Source organism: Oreochromis aureus, linkage group 11 (assembly GCF_013358895.1).
Source record: "Oreochromis aureus strain Israel breed Guangdong linkage group 11, ZZ_aureus, whole genome shotgun sequence".
Lineage (NCBI taxonomy): Eukaryota > Metazoa > Chordata > Actinopteri > Cichliformes > Cichlidae > Oreochromis > Oreochromis aureus.
Window position 1 is genome coordinate 24,855,794 of NC_052952.1, and position 24,067 is coordinate 24,879,860.

At 40.3% G+C, this 24,067-nt stretch overlaps 1 protein-coding gene across 2 annotated transcripts in view; it reads left to right on the plus strand.

Moving 5' to 3' along the window:
- The first annotated feature begins 1,077 nt into the window (after positions 1-1,077).
- The window catches only part of tmem145 (transmembrane protein 145), a 40,695-nt gene continuing 17,705 nt past the window's right edge, over positions 1,078-24,067 (plus strand). For both annotated transcript variants that reach the window (XM_031726100.2, XM_031726101.2), the window contains exons 1-5: positions 1,078-1,234; positions 15,140-15,214; positions 15,665-15,742; positions 18,394-18,480; positions 19,118-19,219. In XM_031726100.2, the coding sequence (XP_031581960.1) occupies positions 1,124-1,234; positions 15,140-15,214; positions 15,665-15,742; positions 18,394-18,480; positions 19,118-19,219 (453 nt within the window). In that variant the 5' untranslated portion in view covers positions 1,078-1,123. The remainder of the gene's footprint in view (positions 1,235-15,139; positions 15,215-15,664; positions 15,743-18,393; positions 18,481-19,117; positions 19,220-24,067) is intronic.

The window sequence follows — 24,067 nt, forward strand, 5'->3', positions numbered from 1 at the left end:
CTGTTGTTGTATTTAAATTTTTTGAATTAACCTTTGTTTATCATTGATCTCACTAAATGTTAAATAAAAGTCACAGACTATGACATAGTGGTTATAATTTAATCAGATATGACTTTTTTATAAAAAATGGAATTACAATTCGGGATTACATTTTTAGACACCAAAATTGCTTAAATTAGCTTTTCTAACATTTTGATTCAGCTTAGACTTTGGAAAAGTTCAATAAAAAGTGTGACCCTTAGCTTAAGTGTCACCTAAAATCAAAAGTATACAGCACAGACAGCTCTCTGGTATTCTCTGCACAGAGGTCCGAAATGAAAAAGTACTCTTAAGTAGTTTTGAGGTGCTTTCCATTTGCATAAGTGTTTTCATCTGATGCCACTTCTCTCCACATTGCAGATGCAAAGACCCGCAGGCTCTCCAACTGCTGAACTTTTCTGATTGCTATAATTATTTTACAGAACGACATGGTGATAAAGGTGATTGTGAGACTCGAACAACACAACAGCAAGTAAATATGTAAATCTGCTCCATTTGATCAGCTTCAATTGGAACTGTAACAAAGTAATACTTATGTTAAGTTTGCACATAGTAATTCTATTTTGACAGTATTTTACATCCTGAAAATGCCCTATACCTAAATGATGGGACCCCCGTCCCCCTCTTTTTTTTCATGGGTAATTTTCCAAGTAAACTCAGCTGGTCGGCCCATTGAGTCACGTTGCCGCTGATTCTTCTGGTTAGTAATATCATATTTTGGGCCAGGAGGCCAAGCAGCATCTGTCTCAGAACAACTTCATTAGAAGTGCGTGACCTCTAATGGAAACATGATTGCAATCAGCGATGGCATTTTGAGCGTGTGGACATGTCGCATTGACGAAGCACGAGCGGAACCGTGCGCGCGCTCGGCAGCCGCCACCCCCCTCCCTCACTCCCCCCTAAACAACCACCATACCATCATCCGCCATCCAGCTTCACCTGCCGGAGGGGGGGGGGCACATGCATTGAGGCAACCGGCGCGAGCGCGCCTGATTCCTCTCTCTCCGTCAACGCGCGCTCTCGCGCGGAGACAGGCTTCTGGGAGCTCGGAGAGCAGACGAGCGGCAGCTGAGGAGAGAGAAAGATGGAGGTGAGGGTCGGGGAGAGACTCCTGTGCCTGGCCGTGCTGTTCAGCGTCCTCTGCGTGGATTCAGTCCTCGGGAAATACGTCAGAGGCGTCGTCAACACAAAAGAGGTGAGCGTTTGTTTCTCCCCCTCTACCTTTAATTTGTTGCCTTGCGACAATGACCCCACCGCACACTGACAGAAGCGAAACCGACATGACTGCGAATCCGCTCGCAGGTGTCTCTGTGGTGGACTGTTCCGTTAGACGAGGGGCAACAGCCGATTCACGGATCAAGTTGCCTCGCATATGTGCACAGCTCTTTAGTGTCAGCGTGTGAAACATACTCACCTCTATTCTGCCCTAAAATCCCGCGCCATCTACGTGCGTATCAAGCGTGGCGTATGTTTTACCCTCATCATGATAGTCTTCTGTATTATTGTTGCCTCTAAAGCGGCATCGCGCCAGTTCAGAGCTGGAAATAAAGCCTACGAAGTGGTTACTCTTCTTCAAGTCCCATCCGTGCGTCCGGGGTTTTGTTGCCATGCTTGGATGTAAATTAGCAGCGGCTTTTCTGTTTATGATCGGAGGACCTGTCACAGGTGTGAGTCATATGGCTCGTGGCGCGCGGCGGTGGTTTGCTGTTTGTTGAACCTGGGCTCAGTACCGCCTGTTTAGGGTTTGGGGGGAAGCTGTCACACAGATCAGCATCGGGATCACTGCTGTCCTGACGAGATCTGCGAGTTCAAATGTTGACTCTGCAGCTGGAGCAGGTATCTCTGCGCCGCTTTTATAATTTACCACCTCCTGTGTTACATTTCTGCTGACATCCACGCGAGTTTGTTGGGATCAACTTTTACATAAATGAGCAGTACAGTTGGGTCGTCTACCATTTTGTTGTGAGTGAAGCAATAGCCCAATCAGAAGAAAGACGCAACCACCTCCGACAAAGTTATTAATGGCTGTTTTGAACGTGATCGGGATACTTAGAATATCTGGCAAAAAGCGAAGAAGACAATGTGGAATCAGCTGTTAGTGTGTAACAAACACACACATCGAGATTATGAAGTCAAAAATGCATATGTTGCCAAAGTAATTTCTTTTTCATCGCCGGTTTGTTTTTGCTTGATAAAATAATTGTTTCAGCTCAACAGGAGCGCTCTCAGCTCTTAAAGCCTCCTGTTGCCACAGTGGAGTCACTCAGTGACCAGAAACAGGGAGGTGGGATCCATTGTTGCACTGGGTGGCTCAGATATGTTTGAAAAAGTGGGTGGTGGTGTTTGGTCAGATATTTTGCTCACCTCATGGTACAGTTTTACCTCACTCGTCCCAAAAAGAAGATTTAAACAGAAACACCAGACAGTTTGCAATAATAAGCTTTAATGATTCCTCTGACCTGCTGACATGCACTGCTGGCTTGTGTGCTCTTGACTGCAGGTTTAAGAGGAGTTGAGCCAAACGGTGACATTGAAGTCACCATTTTTAAATCTGCAGGATGACGATGGAGATCAGAATAGATAAATTGAACAGGAGGCACGCATCCATCCATCATGGCTGGAGAGATGCCCTTGAACACAGGCTGAATGTGCACCTGCTCCAGTGGAGCTGCACAGTGGCCAGCAATGTAGGCTGCACTGGGCAACTTCCAACTGTTTGTGTGCATGTGTGTGACTGTCCAGCTGCTGAGCAGAAGGACAGCCATCTACTCTTCTGGAAAACCACAGTGAAAAAGGATTTAGTTTTTCTTTATTACTGGCTTTGCTGTTCCAGGCCAGTAATAAAATATTATTCATGAAAAGTAAATCTCATAATTTCATGATCCACTGTAGGCTGATTTTTTTTTTCTCCCAGTTAATTATTTCATCCATCAAAAGTGGACAAAATTTCACCAAAAAGTGCGATGCCAGCGAATTTCTTTTCTTTTTCTTGCTTAAAAATTATTAAAATAATTGCTGAAATTGTTGCTAGTGGGCTTCTTGTTGAGTTAATTTATCAGCATGTACCTGTTTTGGTTTTATTGCGTTACCAGAAAAAATAAAGAAAGAAATACTATGAGAATAAATAAATGAATAAAAGAAAAAAACGAAGGCTGGGTGTCTCCTAAAAAGTTGTGGTGCACTTTTTTTTGGTTTCGTTCTGTAGCTGGTCAGATATTAGCTGAGTGCCTAAAGAAAACAGAGCACTTTGAATGACATCCTGCAACACTGGGCTTGACATATTGATATTGCATGTGTGTGTGTGTCTGTGTGTGTGGTTTACTCCTCATCAGTCTTGCTTGTGCATTCCTGCCCCAAGGTCACCCACTAACTTTACTCGACATCCTGCCTCTCTTAGACACACACAAACACACACTCCCATGCACACAATCATGTTGACTTCACACTCCTATCAGTCTGTCGCGCTCACACGCTCACTCATTGAATAAACTCAGCTTCGGTCCCTTGATGCGGTAGCTGTGTCAGTGCCTGCAGAGGTGAAGGCTGAGTTTGTGCAGAGCTGCAAATTGATAAATGAAATTTACCTCACTGGGAGGGATGAGCTGTTGAAAAGTGTTGGACGGCTGGAGAAATATATGGAGAGGCACAAGCCTAGTTGTCCAAAGGCAGTGGTGCGGACTTGTCAACAGCTTTCTTGGGGCTGGTCGATGTGTACAATTAGTCTAAGTGGCTCATAGTGTGTGGACGCACTGATAAAATGTCCCTACTGAGGGGTGGTGCTGCTGTTAGATTAAAGGACAGGAGAAGGACGCTGTTTTTAAAACCAGTTGGGAAATTTTGAGAGGGAGAAAAAGTTTGCCCTTCTTTAGCGCACAATGGCACGGGACCTCTGAGTAAGGCAGTAAATCCACCCTCTGCTTCAGTCTGGGTCTCTTGTGTTAATGTCCATAGAAGTGTATGAGTTTGCAGCATACTGATATTAAAAATCAGTTGCTGAAGCAAAGACTTTATTCAACCTTAGGTTGAACTGAGCTGAGCTGTTGCTCAGTTACATTTTGGCGGAACACACCTGCTGTTGAACCGTGAAAGTTTAAGTGCCCGCCTTTAGCTTTGGTGTTTTAAGTACTAAAAGGAGATACATTTGGTCTCAAGCTGAGAAATATTAAATGCTCAGAAATCTTGTATTTTGTCTTGCCATGAATGAAATGGCTGTTACTGACAGCATCCAGGCACATATTGCAATCCAGTTTGAAAAAGTGAATAAACTTGGTTAGTGAGCTGTAAAAATGACTCCTTTGTGTTTTTCCCCAGGATGCTGGGTGTTGGTTTTACAATGGGGAAAAAGCCCATTGAGCTGAGGTATGCTGGTAAATATGGTTGCTAATGTTTCCAGTTGTTTTGCACCATTATTCAGACTTTTAAAACAGCTGGAACTTTTCATTGTTTGACTTACAGATAGAACAAAGAATTATAGATTTCAGTTTATTAAGGGTCATTTAATTGCAGTTAATCAAAGTAAATTTGTCTACAGCAGTTGTGAAGTAGCTGAAAAACACTGTAAATTGATTTGTAGAGAAGTGTTGTTATTAAAGGAAAATAAATGGAGCGGTTGCTGGGTCAAACTTGCTTGATTAGAAACTTTTTGAGTATTTAACTGCAATTTTAAAAACAGTGGACTCTTATCAAGATCAAAATTGTAATTTGAAAATCAGTAAATTAATCATTTAGTCCTAGTTTTCTGACAACTATTGGGGCATTAAGAGGGGGGCAGGCTTGAGGATTCAGTGCTGAATACAGATTATTAAATAAAAATGTCCATGAGCAGGTTTAAATGTTTGTGTTCTTCACAGTTAATTAAAATGTGTGGTTTTATAAAGAAAGGTCTTCAAACGGTTGCCTTTTGAAAAACAACAAATGGCCTTGAAACTTGTGTTTCTAAATGAAAAATCTAACACCATGTTCACCAGCATACTGCTGCCCATTGGGCCTTTCCCCGTCCTAAAAATCAGCACCTCACATCACATAACACTGAGGCTGTGTCTGGGTTGATAAAAGCAGCAGATCTGAAATGAGGGATTTTGCCAGGATTTCTTGGTTTAATAGGATCATGAAGTAAAACGCCTCATATGTGATGTCTTACTTTAATTAATGCCGTGTCTTATCTTAAAACATGCCAGTTTTGAACTCTTGAAATTCACCCAGCAAGACTTTTAAGAGTCACTTAAAAGTCCTTTAGCTTGACTTTGAAGTAAGTTTTGGGAACCCTGTGTGGGTAGTATTATCTAGTCCACAACTCAATCAGTTTTCCTTTATCTCTTTTTAATGAGGACATTGTGATCAGATACAGGTGCCGTATGTGTGTGAGTGGGTGTTTCATGTGCTCATAAGCTGAGTTTGATGTGTACGTGTGTTTGTATGTCTGGAAACCCTGCGTGTGCTCACTGAACCTCCCCAAAAAGACAAAAAAGAGAGCTGAGTGTGTTTGCATGTGTGCCTGTGCGTGAGTGTGTTTAATGCGTTGCAGCATTGTGTAACCCTGACTAATGAATCATTGAGAAGCCCAGCGGGCCAGGGGTGACTTGACTAGCTGATTGGTAATTAATTGTTAATGAGGCTTAGCAAGCAAACAGGGTTTTTGGTGAGAAAGAGAAAAAAGATAGAAAGCTACTGAGATGAAAGGACAAAGTGTGAGGGAGGGAGAAAGAAAGGAGGAAAGAATAAGACTGCGAGAGGCTGAATTGACCAGATACTGCATCAAGGCATCGCACTTGATTAATGGGCGTACATACACACACGTACAGGTGCAACAATGCACACACACTCTGGAAGGTGGTTGAGTGACTCTGCATCACAATGCAGCGGCCTTGGGGAAATAGGAAGACTAAAAGGGGATTAAGGTAGACACCTCATCCACTGTTGCTGTTCTCCCGGGCTCATTGTCTTTTCTGGACTTCACTGATACACACACACACACACACACACACACACACACACACACACACACACACACACACACACACACACACACACACACACACACACACACACACACACACACACACACACACACACACTGGTGGAATAACTAGTGGGAACTTAGTTGTTAACGTTTGTGGAATTGCTCAACACCTGTGTTGAATTGTCTTTGCATCCATCCAACAATATACAAGCTTGCTGATGTTGTCATGGCTCAGTTAGACTCTGTTAGCTGCTTGATTTAAAGCATCCACTGTGGAATTGCAGTGCCGGGAAAGTTAAATAGGAAACATAGCTTCATTAAAAAAAATTATAAATAAATTGCTAATAAATGAATACCGCACTATTCACAGAAAAATTTCATCCTTGACTCTGCATAAAGTGCATGTCAGTCAGACCCCTGCCCCTAGACACTTGGGGGTATTGGACATAGCATGATTAATAAGCCAGGCAACTTCACTGGTGATGTTTTAATAGATGTAATGAATCAGTACTAATAATGAGTATAACTGGAACCTAATATGTGCTAGTTACAGGTGAGCTTACTGTCCAACTTCCTAGAATCATCCTGAGACCTAAATCTGTCCCTAAAACATTTCATCTCAGCACCTGTGGACTTTTCATAAGAACAAATGACAAGCAATGTAATATTTAACATATTTAACACAAACTCTAGATGTGCTAGAGTTTGTGTTAAATATGTTAAATATTACATTGCTTGTCATTTGTTCTAATGAAAATATGGTATGGGTGGTCAGCAGGGGTTCAGTAATATATAGTAAAAATCCCTCAGATTTATGGTGTTATTAGTAAACAACACACAAATTACAATTTGCATGTAACTTAACTACTGAAATCTAAAAGCACACATGGAAGTAGTTGATCTGCTAGCAAGCTACTGAAAAATGTAGTTAAACTGGTTTAACTGCTCCAGTAATTAGAATAATTACCTGCTATACCAATGATATTTATTCTTTTGCATCCAACGCTGGAGCCACATTTTCTGCTTCAGCGTGATAATACCATATACACAAAGGCAGGTCCATAGACAGGGCTCTCTGAGTGTGTTGAGGAAATACTTGACTGGTGTGCACAGAATGCTCAGACCCATCAAACACCTTTCGGGATGAAGTGGATTGCCAATTGCAAGCCGGGCCTTATCGCTGACATCAGTGCCTGACCTCTGTAATGCTACTGCGGCAGAAAAGAACCAAATCCCTGCAGCCAGGTTCAGAAAACTTGAGTAAAGACTTTCTACAAGAATAGTGACTTTTCTAGTGATATACTTATGCCTATGGCTCAGGAATCTTTGTTCTCAAACCCATATAGATGTGATGACTGGATGTCAACGGGCTTTGTTCAGCAGTTCACATAATTTTTGACTATGTACTGTTTTATTTTGTGTTTGGCTCCGCTACTTTATCTGTTTCCCACACATAGATTTGGGGGAACCATCCAGGTCTATTAACAGTTGCCCAATAAAGGCAAATTAGCCTTTTTCCTTTTATCTATCCAAAATAAAAACATAATCAATCCCATTTGCTCTTATTGTGAAAGTTCAGTTGCAGGTGATCAGGTAGTCGTGTCTCCTGTTTCATTGCCGGCTGACCAGGTTGCTGTTATGGCAGTCCTTGAAGTCGCTCAGCTTGCTTGTCTCACGATCATACACTCCTACTCCTACTTCACCTTCTTGGAATGCAGCTGGTAACTGTGGTCCCCGTTTCGCACTGGAGATTTGCTGTAAGCTGAAGGGTAACTCTCACCAGAACGTGTAGCAGGTGGAGAGCTGAGGCTCAACGAAGCTGTAGAGCAGAACAAGGACTGCCATCAATACCTGGGGTTTAAGACGGTGGAATTTGAGTCTGTTCAGGGGACTTGGGCATTAGTGTGCACCCACTGCAATCTAATTATGTGGCAAACACTGAAGTCTTTTAAGTCTATTAAGCATTTAATGGCAGTATGCATGACCAGTAGACACTGGGTCACTCATTGATGGTTTAGTTGATGCAATGCTCAAATTTGAGATGAGAAATTTTCAGTAGGATCTTGATAACTGGAAATTCATCAACTCTGTTTTATTCTCGAGTCCTTTAGATACATTTTTTTTGACACTTGATTAATCAGTAATTCACTTATTTGAACTTGAGCCAGAAATTAGTGTGTGAAATTCCTGACTGCACTCTTCGGTGCGAGAAGCTGATAGAGTTGGCAATTAAGTTGAACTTAAATCCGCATTGAACCCCTATGTTTGGACCTGTCCTCTACTCCCGGGTACCTGTGCAGGAAATTGAAGGACAAGTGCACGGCAAAAAAACAAAACAAGGATTGTGTCTTGCTTGATGTTTCTATGGCAGCTGCAAATGAAGGTATGCTGTGGTTGCTATGGCACTAATGGAGGAGGAGAGAGGTTTGTGTGTGCATTAAGTGATCTTTATCGAAGGGTAGACATGTGTCACTTTGGCCATGGCATGCTGTAAAGTGTGTGACGGATGCTTTCGAGTAATTCTGTGTGTGTTCGTGTAACAAAGGGGTCTTTCACAGTCCTGGCCTGTGGTGAGTTAAATTACACCCCCCACTATCTCAATAACCCAACTGGACCACCCCTCTCTCCTCTCTCCAGGGATTCATCTCTGGGTCAGTGTTTTCCTCTCCTGCCCTGGTTGTCATGGTTACTGCCTTAAGCGTCACCCAGGACGACGCACGGAGGTGGGGTTGAGTCTCGGGCTTCACTGACTTTTGGAGTTTGCCATGAATTATAACCCAGAGGCTCCAGGGGCTGAAGCTGGCTGGCAGTAGCTGAAATATGGCTGCGGTTTTGTTTTGCTGTGATATATGGAGGCGCTAGCCATGCTACGCTGCTCTGGATGCACTTTATTTCTCAGCACAGAAATCACTGTGCTTGTTTATGTAGGGACAAGGCAGGGCAGAGGTAATTACAGTATAATGGTGCATGGGGAGTTTTCTTGGTTGGTTGGAGATCAAGAGTTCATAACAACTAACCTCAAGGCCTGTTTTAATAAGAAAGAGGCAAACTGCGGTCTTTGAAGAGGTTGAAACGTGCAACAGGATGATACGCACACTGTGCAAGAAAATGTGCTCATGTTTTGGATCAGTGTGTTTTTAACATTTGAGGAGCACAATTGATTTTAAGGATAGTAAATATTAAGCACAACTCTGAGATCAGCGTGAGGTTTGGACACACTAACCGATTCGTATAGGTGCTGGTACTGCACAATAATAAAATACTTTATCCACATTTCAGGGACTATATCTTTTGTGATTTTCTGCACAGCATGCTATAGTTTAAATGAGCTTTTACCAGTGAAGCTAAATTAGTTAATTCAGTTATCATCTTATATGTTGTATGCATGTGCCTGTTCCATTGTCATAGCCTCAATAACAATCAGCAACCTTAGGTTAGTAAATAGCTTATACAAGTCTAACTTAACTTTTTGGCCACACCAAGTCAAGCCGAACCTAAATTTTGAGGACAGAATAGAGTAAAATAGCCTTTACGTCCTCTGTATTTTCAAAGAAAAGCACTTTTCATAGCCCATTTGCAGCATATGGACCCAGCATGATCCCTGCAATTTTATAGCAGTGTTGCCACTTCAGTAGCATTTACCTACCCTGTATTGTCTTATCGGTGAATTTTGTACAATTCAGCGAACTGTCTTGCTGACTTGGAATCGGCTAATGTTAGCCAGCTTCTGTTGACAGATTACACACTCAGGCTGAGACCTGTTCACAGACCAGTGGAAGCAAAAGATAGATAGCTTCTGCTGTTAAGTCACTGTTTTTTTTTTCTCTTTTGTTTAGGTGGTGGACATCTGCACTGGTGGTTAGTTGCGATTGCTCTACGTGCGAGTGATTTATTTATTAATTTTTTTCCCTCACGGGATTTCCTATCCTTCTCGCTTTCAATCAAACATTCATTGTGTCACGCTGTCATGATTTCCACCATCTGGCAGCTGCACGAATGGACTGGAGTTCCTTTTGACAGTTTAAAGATGTATTTTCAGGAGAAATGAATGTGTACAAACCACTGATACAGTAGACTAATGATTAATTCATACCTTTTTGTGCAGTTGCATCTTGCAATAATAATGAATAGTTGTAAAAAAGTTGGTAGGGCTTCTTGACTTCTGATTGAATTGGTTTTACTGGAAACTGAATTTTTTTGGTAAAAGCCAAATAAGATGACTTTTCAAGTTTATCATCAGTTCAAGTCTTAATTAGGAAATCAGAACAAATTGTAATTTTATAGCAAAATTCTTGTATGGTTAAAATTAAAGTGCAAATTTCCTCAGACTTTATTGTAACTTACTGAAAACCTTTAGTGCAGCTTTTAGGATGTGATGATCATCATGTGCAAATGTGCGTATTGGTATCTCATGATACATTTTTGTGGGAGTTTGCGAAAGGCTTTTTGAGCCTCGTTTCTTTGACATATGTGACAGTGTGTTTCTTTTATATGTTTCTTGTCAATTAAACAGACCAGCAGCATCTCTCCTTGGGTAAAAAAAACCTCAGAGAATATCTGGGATTGTGAAACTTATAGTGCAACACCTGCTGTCAAGGTTACCGTATGCATCTTATATAGCTTGTAGAACCACTTTTAACAGGAATAATTTAAAGCAACCATTTTCTGTATGACTTGATAAGTCTTCCATTATTGTTGAGGAATTATGGCTTACTCTTCTTTATAAGGACGTTTGTGTTCATTGGTTGTTGGGCATTTTGTTTATGCACAGCTCTCTTAAGGTCCCTCCTCAGCATGATGAAAATCTGAACTTTGTCTAGAAAACACCTTTTTAATTATTTTGATTTTCAGGAGATTTGCTGCTGTGTTTGGGGTCGTTGTCCTCTTGCATGACCCAATTGTGATCAAGCTCCAGCTTGGCTCTAGAATACTTAAGCACACAGAGGAGTTCATGTTTAACTCAATGACTTCAAGGAACCCGGGGTCTGTGGCTGCACAGTAAGCCCAAATCATCACCTCTCCACCATTGTGCTTGACAGTTGTTGTGAGGTGTTTGTTCTGATATTTTGTTTGGTTTTCACCAAACATGGCAGTGTGTAATATGAGCAAACATGTTCACTTTGGTCTCATCTCACCGAAGACATTGTTCCATAAGTCTCATGCTTTGTTCAGATGCAACTTCACAAACTTAAACTGTGCTGCCAGGTACTTTTTAGAGAGAAGATGATTTCTGCTGGCAAAACAAGCCATTCTTGTTCAGTCTTCTGAGGCCTGTAGAGTCTGAGATGTAGCACTTGGGTTTTTTGCAGTTTCCTTAAGCGTTGCATGGTCTGATCTTAGGGTGGATTTGCTGGGAGATCCACTCCTGGGAAGAATGATGTTTTCCACTAATGAATCATCATTCTCACTGTAGGTGGAATTCAGATTGTTTGGAAATGACCTTATAACGCTTCTTAGATTTATGAGCGGCAACAATTACTTCTTTAAGACTGCTGATGACTTTCCTCTTTAGCATTTTGTTAACACAAGCTTGAATGCTCCAGACCAGCGGTCCCCAACCCCCGGGCCTCGGACCGGTAATGGTCCGTGAGTTGTTTGGTACCGGGCCGCGAGAGTTGAGGCTCAGGTGTGAAATGTATGGTTTTCAGCGTTATTTTGTTATCGTTTTTATCATTAACTCGGTTTTCCTGGGTTTTTTCACGTGTGTTATGAATAAATCTTCTTTTTTTCGGTACCGGTACTAGTTTTATTTTGTTGTATTTATCCGCGACACCTTAAAGGCCGGTCTGTGAAAATCTTGTCGGGCATAAACCGGTCCGTGAGGCAAAAAAGGTTGGGGACCGCTGCTCCAGACCATCAAACAACCAAAACATCTGCATTTATAGAGGTGGTCACACTTACTGATGATCAGTTAATTAAGTGCATTTGATTAGCAGCGCCTGGCTGCTCCTTGTAAATTGCGGCATGTAAATTGTTCTAATCTTTAAGATAACAGTCTTGCTTCATTTGACGTCATCTGTGGATCAGTACTAAAGCTTTTTCGTATTGTTTTTTTTTTTTTTTTTTTTGTCACAAATACAACAGAAGCTAAACTGGAAACTGTTTTAGTGCTGGAATTAAATACTGTAATTGTAGGTAAGTACAGCTCAGTGCTTTTAACAAAAAATGTGTTGTATTGTATGTAGTTTGATTTCAAAAATGAAAATTGTAAAAAGAAAATACGGAGCTGCTTATGGCTGCTCACTTATTTCTCATGGGGTTACTATGTTAGATGGATCCGTATATTTGATTTGGCATTTTTATACTGGATGCTTTTCCTGATGCAAGCCTCCTCTTTATCCGGACTTGGGACAGGGTTAAGTTTCCTGCTGGTCTCGAGCCAGGGGTCTTAGTGTGCTAAGTATAAAATCAAAATTCACAATTTTTCTCAGCCAAATTTTATGGTTATATTGCTCATTTTGCCTCACTGATTTATTTATTTACATTTCAAATGCATTGTATAAACAGCATTGTATTGTGTAACTATCAAAATTAATCTAATACCAGCAGTGTGCAAACCTTTAAAAATGACATCCAGCACCAGACGTGAGCCAGAAATACTTTGACTTTGTCAGAAACGCCCGGCCTGTACCCTAAATTTAATCATCTACTTTTGTAAACTGCAGAGGCCATTGTCTGTCATTTTGCTAGCAAAGCACTTAAGATATTGTTAATCACAGGCGACACCCTAGTGACTGTGAGGCTTTTACCACAAACCTGCAGTATTTCAAATATAAATCCAGCCTCAGTCTTTCCCCTAATGCCATTTGTACAAACGAGATTTCTACCATTTGGTGTATTAATTTTACAAGATTAGCTGTTACAACTTCTTAAGGATTTGATGTCTCATTTTAGTTTTAAAGCAGTTCATTTATTCTGGCTGCCTCAGTAGGGCCTACTCGCACTGGGCAGTCATCCAGGCGGAGAAGCGTGTGTAAACAACATATAAGTGATGTGGTGTTAGTGCTGTGTTCAGCACTATGATCCATATCTAGTGTGTCTACCCACAGCTGTATAGAACAATGTATAGAGAGATCACCAGTGACTGATCCACCATCCTCACACTGCTGCAAGTGCCTTATGTAAGCTCAGTAAAGTACACCATCAGCACTGTTATCTGGTCTCATGCTGCCAAGTTTATGGCTGAATAATATTAAGAAGGAATACTTTTTTTCTTCCTCTCCACCTCTCTTTCTTATTAATGTGCTCAGCAGCCCCCTAATGCCCTTTCTGTTTACCCTTTCTAGAAGTTTATGCTCTTGGCACTAGCGCTTTCATTTATACTTTTCTTTTTGTTCTTATTCCATCAACTTCTTGGTTTTTTCGCTGCTTTTCTACTTTTCTTTTCTTTTAATGCTTCTAAACTCTTCCCTGCTGTTATAACTCGCTTTCCCGGTGTTTGCTCTTACTTGTCTTTATAGCTCCATTTATGTCCTCACCATCTCTTATTTTCTTTCTTCTCTTCCCTCCGGCTCCCCTTCCTTTTATATCTTTAACTTCCATATGTCTCCTTCCCCGCAGTCTCTCTGTTCTTAAGCCGAGCTGGTGCTGTAGCTTTCAGGCAAGTTAATGTCTGGCTGTTGGTTGGTCCGTTTACTGATATATCCAAGTAATTATTGGATAAACTTTTAAATACATTTTGGATGCAATATCAGCATTACCCAGAGAATGTACACAACTAAAAGTTTTTTGTTTTTTAACTTGTGAAACATTTTAATGTCTAATCTATTCTCCAGCTTTACCTAAAGAAAATACTCAACCACTGGAGTTGACTTTATCAGTCCTTGTGGAGGAATTTTGGCCCACCCTTTTTTACAACATTGCTTTAATTCATTGAGGTTTGTGGGCATTCATTTATGCTCATCTCTCTAAGGTCACGCCGCAGCAGTTTTATGCAGTTTAGGTGTGGACCTAACTGGGCCATTGCAACACCTTGATTCTTTTCTTTCTCAGACATCCTGCTGTGGATTTGTTGCTGTGCTTGGGGTCATTGTCCTATTTCATAACCCACTTTCAGCCAAGCTTTAGCTATCAGACAGATGGCCTGACATTTGACTCTAGAATACTTTGGTATATGGAGGAGTTCATGGATGACTCAGTGACTGCAAGATGCACAGGTCCTGTGGCTGAACAGTAAGCCCAAATCATCACCTCCACCACTGTGTTTGACAGTTAGTATGAGGTGTTTGTGCTGCTATGCTGTGGTGCTGTGCATCTCCACTTTAGTCTCTGCAGTTTTTTTTTTCTTTTTAGAGAGAAAAGGCTTTTTCCTTACCTTTTTGAATTTTGATAACTTGCTTTAGATTAATCTAATGAACAAGTAAGAATTTTAATTTATCTAATACCTATAAAATAAGCCTTAGTATTTAGTGCTAATTAGCTTATAGCTAGCATATAAAGATAATAATATGATGGGGACCATAATTTGCTAGACAAGCTCCATGTTGTATTGTGAAACAGTTGAAACTAGTGATTGGATTTATGAACTCCACGGGAAAATGTTTACTGAGGTCATAGCTCAAAATGTTTTTCTGCACAAGTTTAAGGCACTTCCACCGGCTTCAATCTTTAGACCTGGAAGCCTCCAAAATGGCCTCATCACTGCAGCCAACGCTTTTCTAAGGTGCAGCTTTTATTTTGAAAGCAAACGGTCTCCATTTCCGGTTTGTGTTACACTTATCAAACTTTCTTCACTGCTGCGATTGTAGTTGGACAGTTTTTATGGATGCATGCTCCATGCAAACTATGGATGAGGTTTTTACCAACCGGTTCGGGAAAACACATTTTTTCCTCACAAACATTGGTTGCCAGATGGTTGCAGACTGGTGTCTGGGCCCATGTGTGTGACTTGAGGCTTATTAACTTGATCCTATAGTGTCAAAAATCCAAAATAGTGGACAATCTAAGATTGCATGGTTAGTGGTCTTTTAACTACAAAACCTCAATACAGTCTGATATTGACAGCAGCATGAGGCAAAAGCTTAGAGAACTGCTGTGCAGGCTGAAAAAATGAGCTTGCTGGTAAAAGTTTCATTTTACCTTGATCATATCAATTTTTTAATTTATTTTACATTTTAGCTTCTTTCTTTTCTTGATTTACAGGACTGGGTTTTCCTTACACGCTTCTGCTTTCTTACCGAGTTTGGGCGGTTGGATTTCCGGTTTCGCTACCCAAAGGTAGGATGCCTCATATTAAGTTTAATGTGTGTCTGTTACACATTACTTTTCCATTCATCATCTGCTCTGTCTTCACGATTTTTTTTAATTGTTTAGTGTTTTCCTCTCGGCTAATTCTATCTTTTTTCCCACCTAATAAAAACTGATGCCACTGCTCTTTTCCTTCTCTCCTTCTTCCTCTGGCTGTTCCTGCTTTATCTGCTTCATCCTTTTGTTAATGCCCAAAAAAAAAAAGAAAAAGGAGGAGTCTTTTTTTTTTCCTCTGGAGTGTTTTGTACATCCACTCCATCTTTGCTTTCCCTTGCGTTGCTTTACTGCTTTTGCCCGCAGACTTTGGAAACAATTTTGTCATATAAATCTCATATTGTCTCACTGCCTCCTCTCTGATATCCACAACCCAGCGCAATCTCTTTCTCATTCTCCTTTTCTCTCTCTGTCTCCTCTTTGCAGTCTCGTTGCTGTCAGAACATATTGCTCTACTTTGATGACAGTTCTCAGTGGCCAGCTGTGTACAAGAGGCCCGAAAAGGTGAGACATCGACACCCTCAGCATCATGTCTTTGACAAGCTATTATCAAAGGAAAGTGCTGCTCCATTTGCTTAATCACATGTCATCGCTGGTGCTAATTTTCACATTTAAACCGTAGGATCACACGTTTCTCACTCTGCTCCGAATAAAGGAAAGTTGTCTTTAAAAGCTGACAGTCTGGGGAGAAAAGGAGTTTTTTTTACTATCCTTTTCACTATTTACTATCAGGCAGTCGTGTATTATTGATGATACTTGCAGTGATCAAGTATGGTACAATCCAAAGTTGTGAACACAAAGCAAGACACTAGGGAGCTCCGTGTGAACTGAAATGACAGAACAAGCTTCCTTCATATAAATGTCTACTTTCTGATTAATAACGCAACATTAAAGGCTGGTTAAAGAACATTTTTTGTTGTTCCTGTGCTTTTCCCTAACATATTGGATTACAGTTCATACTCATGAGCTTAATTTGATCACATTTACATCAGTTTTGGTGAGCAACATAACCTTGTCTTTATACTAGGAAACTGATCAAAGGCTGGTGCTCTGTCTTTAAATGGTCTGTAAATCCTTTGCACTGACTGAACAGACTTTTAGCTTCAAATACCCTCAAAGCAAACAGCCTGCACTTCATTAGTGTATTAATGCCGTTTGTTTAAAAATCCAATATGCTTGAGAGAAAAGGCAAAAAGATAGAAAAATGTATTTATATGCACATATCAACCCCACATTTAGTAAAACTCACATACATACATACATACATACATACATACATACATACATATATCTATGTCTGTCTGTCTGTCTGTCAATCATCGTATCCAATGTTGATTGGTTGTTTACAATATAATGACTAAAGATTGCATAAAAATGCTGAGCCATTGAAACAGTCCTTTTTTAGGACACCACCACCCAATGCAAGGTTTATGCCACAGTTGACCTAAGTTAACAGTATTGAATTGGTAATTACCAAAATCTCTTTTTGATGTTTCTGTAATGGTTAATCCACCAATATGCAGAAGCTCTCTAATTGAGAAGATTACATTAAATGACTTTTAATGCTAAAATATAATTATTACTATCCACACATTTTCAAATTTACTGTTAATTAATTAATGCTTGATTAGTTTTTGACTTCCCAGAAAAGACCAGCGTGCCGGCTCAAATTTGGCCATAAAAAGGTGAACTTACATTGTTTATTTGCCTAATAAATAACAATATAATTTTCAGTTTCAAAGAACTTTTTGACTAATTTTTAAATATTAATGTTTTATTTTTATGTGACAAGTGGTCTAAAAAAAGTGGTGTAATAATTTGGGACTGTATCCATGTGATGTGATAAGATATACTGTATCGAGATCTATATATCTTAACACATCACATGTGTATTGGTTGATTACACGATAGTAACTAAACATTGCATAAAAATCTGCTTGTATTACAGGGAATAGGGAACTTTTAAATATTTTGGTTCGTGTTAAACAGAAATACTCCATTTATTGAAATGCAGCGTTTTGCACTGTTTTACAACTGAGATCTGGGGAAACATTTCCACAAAGAGGATGGAGCTGGCATGTCACAGAGAAGCCAGTAATGAGGAGATGTGTTGGTGTGTGTGAGGGGGATGGTCAGAACAGTATGCTGTGCAGTGATGTTCTGACGCTGATGTGGAAATGAAAAACAGAATTACATTCAGGATGATAAATTCTTCATTCCTGCGCGTAATGAAGTCTCAAAAAGAACTTTTTCTTGTCATGTTCAGTTCTTGTAATTTAAACACAGAGTCTTGATGTTAAACTGCATTTTTTTATACGATCCTATTAAATGCTGCTGTAATTTTCTTTGTAAGTTAAGCTGTGTGACGAGAGGGAAGGTATCTACTGTAGGAAATGTTGTGTTTGTCGCTTTGATGGTCAAAAGTGGTCAGTTTGAAGTACTTTTTGATTTACCCTCTATCATCTGTCTGCTGTAAAAGCTATGTGGTCCAGCAGCATGTGTGGAAATGAAGCATCTGATTTTTAAAGTTTCTTGTGTTGTTGTGTTGTTTAAACTAGGGCGCATTTCAGAGTTGGAAATGGCTATAACAGTTATTTAGGTTATGAAGTGTTTTGCGGCATATTGGAAAATTCCGTGCTAAAATGGTTTAGAACAGCAAAAAAAAAAAAAAAAATGACCCAAATACAGTGAATTTCTTGGCTGGTGCACTAAAGTAATTTGGTTGGTGGTGTATTCTTCTTCTCCCTGACATCTTGTGACACACAGACATCATGTTGAGATATTTTCAGTGCACTTACAAACAGCACATCATTTCTCAGCTTTCAGTCAGTTTCTCGTGTCAGATTCTCTAAATCAAACGCTGCGGCCCTTATACTTCACACAGCTTTTAACATTAATGTCAAACAGTCAGACAGGGAACAGAAATCCACTGCAGAAGAGTCAGAAAACATCAGTTTTATTTGCAGCATTCAAACAGACCAGAAGCACATTTTCAATCAGATTTCAACTAAAGTCACCATGAATTCTGTGCACTGAGAAATATCTCTCTGGGAGCCCAACAACTGTGGGTACATCTTGTCCTGAGGTTTACTGAAAAGCACTTCGTGAGAGGCTTTAAAAACTTGTTTTGATTTTTCTGTGTCCGCTGATGTCAGAACTGCTACCAGAAGGAAGCCGTGCTGAGGCCCGAAAACAACCAGGTCATCAACCTCACCACACGCTACACCTGGTCAGGCTGTGTGGTAAGAGCATCACACAAACACAGATTTATATATACACGCACAGTTGCACTCTACAGCATCTTGTCCCTAAGCGAGAAACAAAGCAAATCTTTGGAAATCCAGTGCAGGGATGCTTTTCTGTATTTGAAGTTGACCACTGAGCTCTTGAACAGCATGTGTGTCTTTCACAGAGTATGATGTTTTCTCCTTTTATCATCCGACAGTTGAGCGTATTTTTTTTGTTCCTATTGTATACACTTCTGCAATGTAAGACAGCAAATCAGTAAACCGAGAGGGAGTGAAAGCTAAAGGCGAGTAATGTGTTTGCATAACATTTTACTTATTTACATTTTTCCTCTGGTAATGATGCATCTCAATCAAACAGAAACGTTCCCAAAGATCTTTCTTTACTTTAACACTTTTTTTAACCAAGCAACACAAAGTGTGTATTACTTTAGAATGTGTGACTAACAGCATGACTCTGTTGTTGTTGCGGTTACTGGATCTTGTTGCCACATTTCAGGCTACACTGGGGTGTGAAATATGTTTGTATCTTGATATTTCAGGCTCCAAAATCTACTATGACAGCTCAGTGTCTCTGTGAGGCAAAATGTGCTGCATTTCTGGATAATAATACGTGCATTTCTTCCCCTCCCAGGTGGAAGGGGATGGAAACGAGGAGGTCCTGAGCTGCGTGGGTGGCCGCAGCTTCCGCTCGGTGAGGGAGCGATGGTGGTATATCGCTCTCAGCAAGTGCGGGGTAAGCACTGACCTCTGACCCTCCACAGCCTTCCCTGACCTTGCTGCCCTGATTTTCTTTAGAAAGAGCAGGTTCACCACCAGACAATGCCGTGGTGACGCAACACCTTTTTAAATGCAAAAACACAGAGAGAGCTCACAAGCAAACCCACTCCTGTGGACAGGTCTGTTTGTGTTCTAAGACAAACGCACGTCATTACTGCCATCATCCTCCACGTCATCGTCTAGTCTATCCCTTAGGGTGACACCGAGGAAGCAGGGAGTTATATTCTTGTCTTAGATACCAATAAATTGATTGAAATGCTTTTTTTTTTTTTTTTTTTTTTGCATTCAGGCGGAAAGCTCATACATTTCTGGTGCAAACAGCTGAATCAGATATTAAAATAGGAAAGCTCAGGCAAAAATATATCCAGCATACCCCGAGGAGGGCTCTGTGAAATATTGGATATTTTAAGGCTACTTTTTTTGTGCTGCTTCCCAATAAATTTTAAATCAACGTGAGCATAATTTCTGTCCCAGTGTATGCTTACCCATTTGGGCATTTTGCACCAGGCTAGACTTTAAATAGTGGAAGTAAAAATATCTAAATAGGCAAAAAAGAATTATAACCCAGTGATTTAGAGTAGTGATTCAAGCTCCTAACCAGTTAGACAGATACCCTTACAAACATTTAGAAACTGGTCTTCAGATAAGGATTATGCCGCATGTTACTTTAAAGATTTGTGCGTAAAATGCCACACAGACACCCCTAAACTCATCTCCTCAGATGTTACGACCGATCCTTTATCTGTGTATCTGTCTCTGGATTTCCGCCTGACACTCTGAAGTGCCTTATCTCTCCCTTCATACTGCTACACTTTCTGCATCAAAGCACAGAGACTCCGAGTATGCAGCCGTCTGCTTCGACTGAGTTAAACATGCCTTGTGAGGCCTCCACTGTAGCTGACTGGCTCGCTTTGGGGACGTTGACGCATTGTGTTGTTTTATAATGGGATCAGTGTTGTGGTAATGGTCTGCTGGAAGAAAATGACCAAAGTGCTAGCTGTGGTGTGTTGTTTGTTGAGTCTAGGCCGGGGCACCCTGTCCAGAAATTATGAGCCCGGATGATGATAGCTCAGTGATGATATATCCTCCTTCAGTCAAGGACAAATCCCAGGGATGGCTGTGTTTTTTGTTGTTGTTTATTTTTTTTTTTTATGAATGCAGGTAAGAGAAAGTGTTAAATATCTGCTGAATGTGTACCACAGTATGCCTGCTTATCAATGACACACTCACCTGTACGCGAGCATGTCATGCTCCGATTCTGTGTGTAATTGTGTGTGAGCATTCCTGGCCTTGTATTTTTTTGGGGAGGGGTGCGTAGGGTTGTTTTTGTGCTGCCACTTGAGAGCCCTAGCTGAAGAGGGATATGATTAGAATGGATGCTTCCTGGAGAGTATGGTTTAGTGTCACGCCAGCATCCGCTGAAAGACACGCTGCCTAATGCTGTTGGACTTGAGAATAAAGGCTCGACTCCACTCCTGGGGAAATATGCATGCTACGTCCCGCAGCCAATTTCCACCCCTCGTCTCTCACTGCTTGCGTTCTCGCTTCCGTTTTGCTTTCACACCTCTTCATCTTTCTTACCTCTGTCGCTCACAATCTTTAGCTGTGTCTCTCTTTCAACTCTCTGTCACCAAGCTGTGACGCGCTCCACGCCATTTCATATCTATTTACTCCTGCGTCTCCTGTTCCTCTCTGTCAGCCTGTCCCTAATTGTGTTTCTCCTTTCCATCTTGCAATCTCACTGGTCTCATTTCTTTTTTGCCTCTTGCTCATTTAATGCATTTTTCCCAGCACCCTCACTTTTATCTGCTACTCCCCGTTTCCCACTTTGTTCCTGTTTCTCTCTTATCCGGCTCTTTTTTTGTTTCGTGTACTTTCCATCTCACTCTTTACCTGTGGAAGTGGGTCTAAATCCAAATCAGCTCCTAAGTCCTTAAAACAAGAGGACGTCTGTTCTCAATTCCCTCGCCAGCATGAACTGGTAAAATGTGAGGCTGATCTTTATTTAACATTTCCAAGCAATTTCACTTGATTAATTATAGCAGGAAACCTCAAGGCTGCAAATAATTATTATTTCATCAGCGGAGGAAAAAAAAAAGACATTCATAAATAAACTTCAAGTCATCCCAGAATTTCACATGATGATTCATAACATCGAAACTTTTACAAAGCTTTACAAAAAAATCCTTGTTATTATACTGTTGTCATTAGACTGTTTTGAAAAGTTTGTGTATTAATAAAACTTGTTATGTAGAACTAATTGGGTACCATCAATAGAAAGTGAAGAGAAAACAGAGCAAATGCAGAATAATTACTTGCATTTGTACGAGCAACTGTTGTCGGAGCATTAAGTGTTGTGTACTTTCAAACACAAGTGAAGATCTAGAAGGCTTTGAATTGCTGTAATCAACTTTTTCTTTATTATTCCAAGCAGAACTACTGCTAATGAAGCAAAATTACTTCAGCAGGGAACCAAGAAAGAACTGAAATTAGGCTGGCTGTAAAGAGGCAGGGGTTAAAGAAACGGCCAGAATTTTGCAGCTGTCAGCTTGGCCGAGCGACAAATCACAGCTACTGCATTTTGTCCAGGTTCTCCTGTTCTAGACGGGGAGCCAGTTTGGACATGAAACATCGCACTTGTTCAGTGTAATAAATAACAACAACAAAAAAATAACAGGATTATCTGACAGTGTTATGAGTCTGCTGGCAGATATATTTACCCATATAAAAAAAATCACTTTGTGATTTGTAGATTGTAGTAGTAGTTACGGTGTGAACACAGTTAAAACTGTGATTCTAGTAACATGTTCCTACAGTACACAGTGTATGCACCATCTGTGTGTGAGCTGCAACTAACGTTTACCTTAACGATTATGCGGTAATTACTTTTTTCATCAACTATCAGCTCACTGTCATCACAATTCCTGAAAGTGCAAAGTGATGCCAATACCTAAACATAAATTATATTATGTTATTTTACATTGTATAGATAAAAAAAAATATGTGGACAGGATCAATCGCTGAAGAAACCTAACAAAAAAAGGGGAAAAATGATTTCCTTTGCTGTGCTGTCTGCTATTTTACCCATCTGTCACTTTCTTCTTCACTCCAAGTTAAAAAAATTCATTCATATGATAAATCGCCACCACAAAGGGTCATGGAGCAGTGACTCTGGCAGGGAATCTTTTTAAAGGGTTTGCATGTTTTTATATTTTAAAAGCCTAAAAGATTTTGCAGCCATGATACAGTATATTTCTGTGTTTTGTCCCACACTGATACAGGAGTGTACTTTTTGGCCTGAAGGTGCTTATCATGGTCTGGGCTCTGCTCGTTAGATCTATAAAAGGAAATCTTAATCTGTTGATCTGGCTATCTGAGTTTGTTGTTGAAGCATTTCTCTGACCGTCTGGCAATTTCAGTATGAGTTGTAGCACCAACTGCGAGTCAGGCCTTATCTCCCGACATCCATGCCTGACCTCACTGATACTTCAGTACCAGGCTGTGAGAAAATCCCCTGCTGCGGTCAGGTTATAAAATCCTGTGGCAGGCCTTCCTAGAAGAATGGCTGCTATTTCAGCATTATGGGAGCTTTCACCTAAATTTTAATAACCACTTGAATTTACTGGTCATGCTTATTGCTACAAGCTTGTGAAAGCAGATGTTTAATGGCCTCTGTAGCTTTAGAGAAGCAAATGATGCTTAAATAATCATAGTCATCAGGGCTAAGCTGACTTTAGTCAGGGAATTACCCAAGTAGATGCTATAATATTGCTACAGTGGTTTGGGTTTATGGGAGGCAAACGGGGACTACAAGTCAGGATGTCACATATCGATCATCAAATACAGCAGCTTTAGAAACCATCTGATCTTGACTGGTTGTATGTTGGACTTCACAAATGTTCAAAAAAGTCATTCTGTTAATTAACTTCAATATTACCAGGCTAAGGGGTCTTATCCCACCTTCCCTTTATTTCTTGTAAGAAATAAATCAACTCTCATTTAAAAAAGTGAGTTTTTTTTAAGAGTCTAAGTCAGGATATTGAGATCATCATACCACAAAAAGAGTTTAGTGAATGTTACTAATGATCTGGACCATGAACTTGTGTCTGTGCTTGTCTGAGTGCAGCATCCAGCATTACCAACATTTTACATCAGAGAAAAACAGCAGTGCTGGTTGGAGTCATGATTATCTGATGATGATTTGTTTTATTCATGTAAATAACACACAAAAGTTAGTCTTGGATTTTTACAGGGTTTCATTCTTGGGCCAGTGTGTATGACATCATCCATGCCTTGCTCAAGTAACGTTAATCGAAAATGTTGCATACATTTCCACAGCTCTGCAAGTAGTATTTAAATCTGCATGGCAGATAAACTACAATCAAGTCCCAATTAAATGAAGGGCTGGATGACTTGAAATGTTCTAATTCTAAATTCATACTAAACTGAAATTACTGTATTTTTAAAAACCTTAGAAACACATTCTGGATGGCATTACCTTGTCCTCCGGTACTACTTTGAAGAACCTTGGAGACATTTTTGAAAAGGATACATCTTTAAACTCACACATAAAACTGACTGTGCAAACACAATTTTCGGAGAAAAAAGGTTTGTTGCACTCAAACGCTACCCAAACATTTACGTTCCAGAGGCACACTCTCTCAAAAGACTCAGAAATCCTTTGAAAATATTGTTATCTGCAGCTTAAGGGATCAGAAGTTGTATCAGACTGTTTTGATGTTGGGTGAGAACACCTTCAGTGTGCGATACATCAGTGCGGTACGTCGAAAGTGGGTGCCTTTTA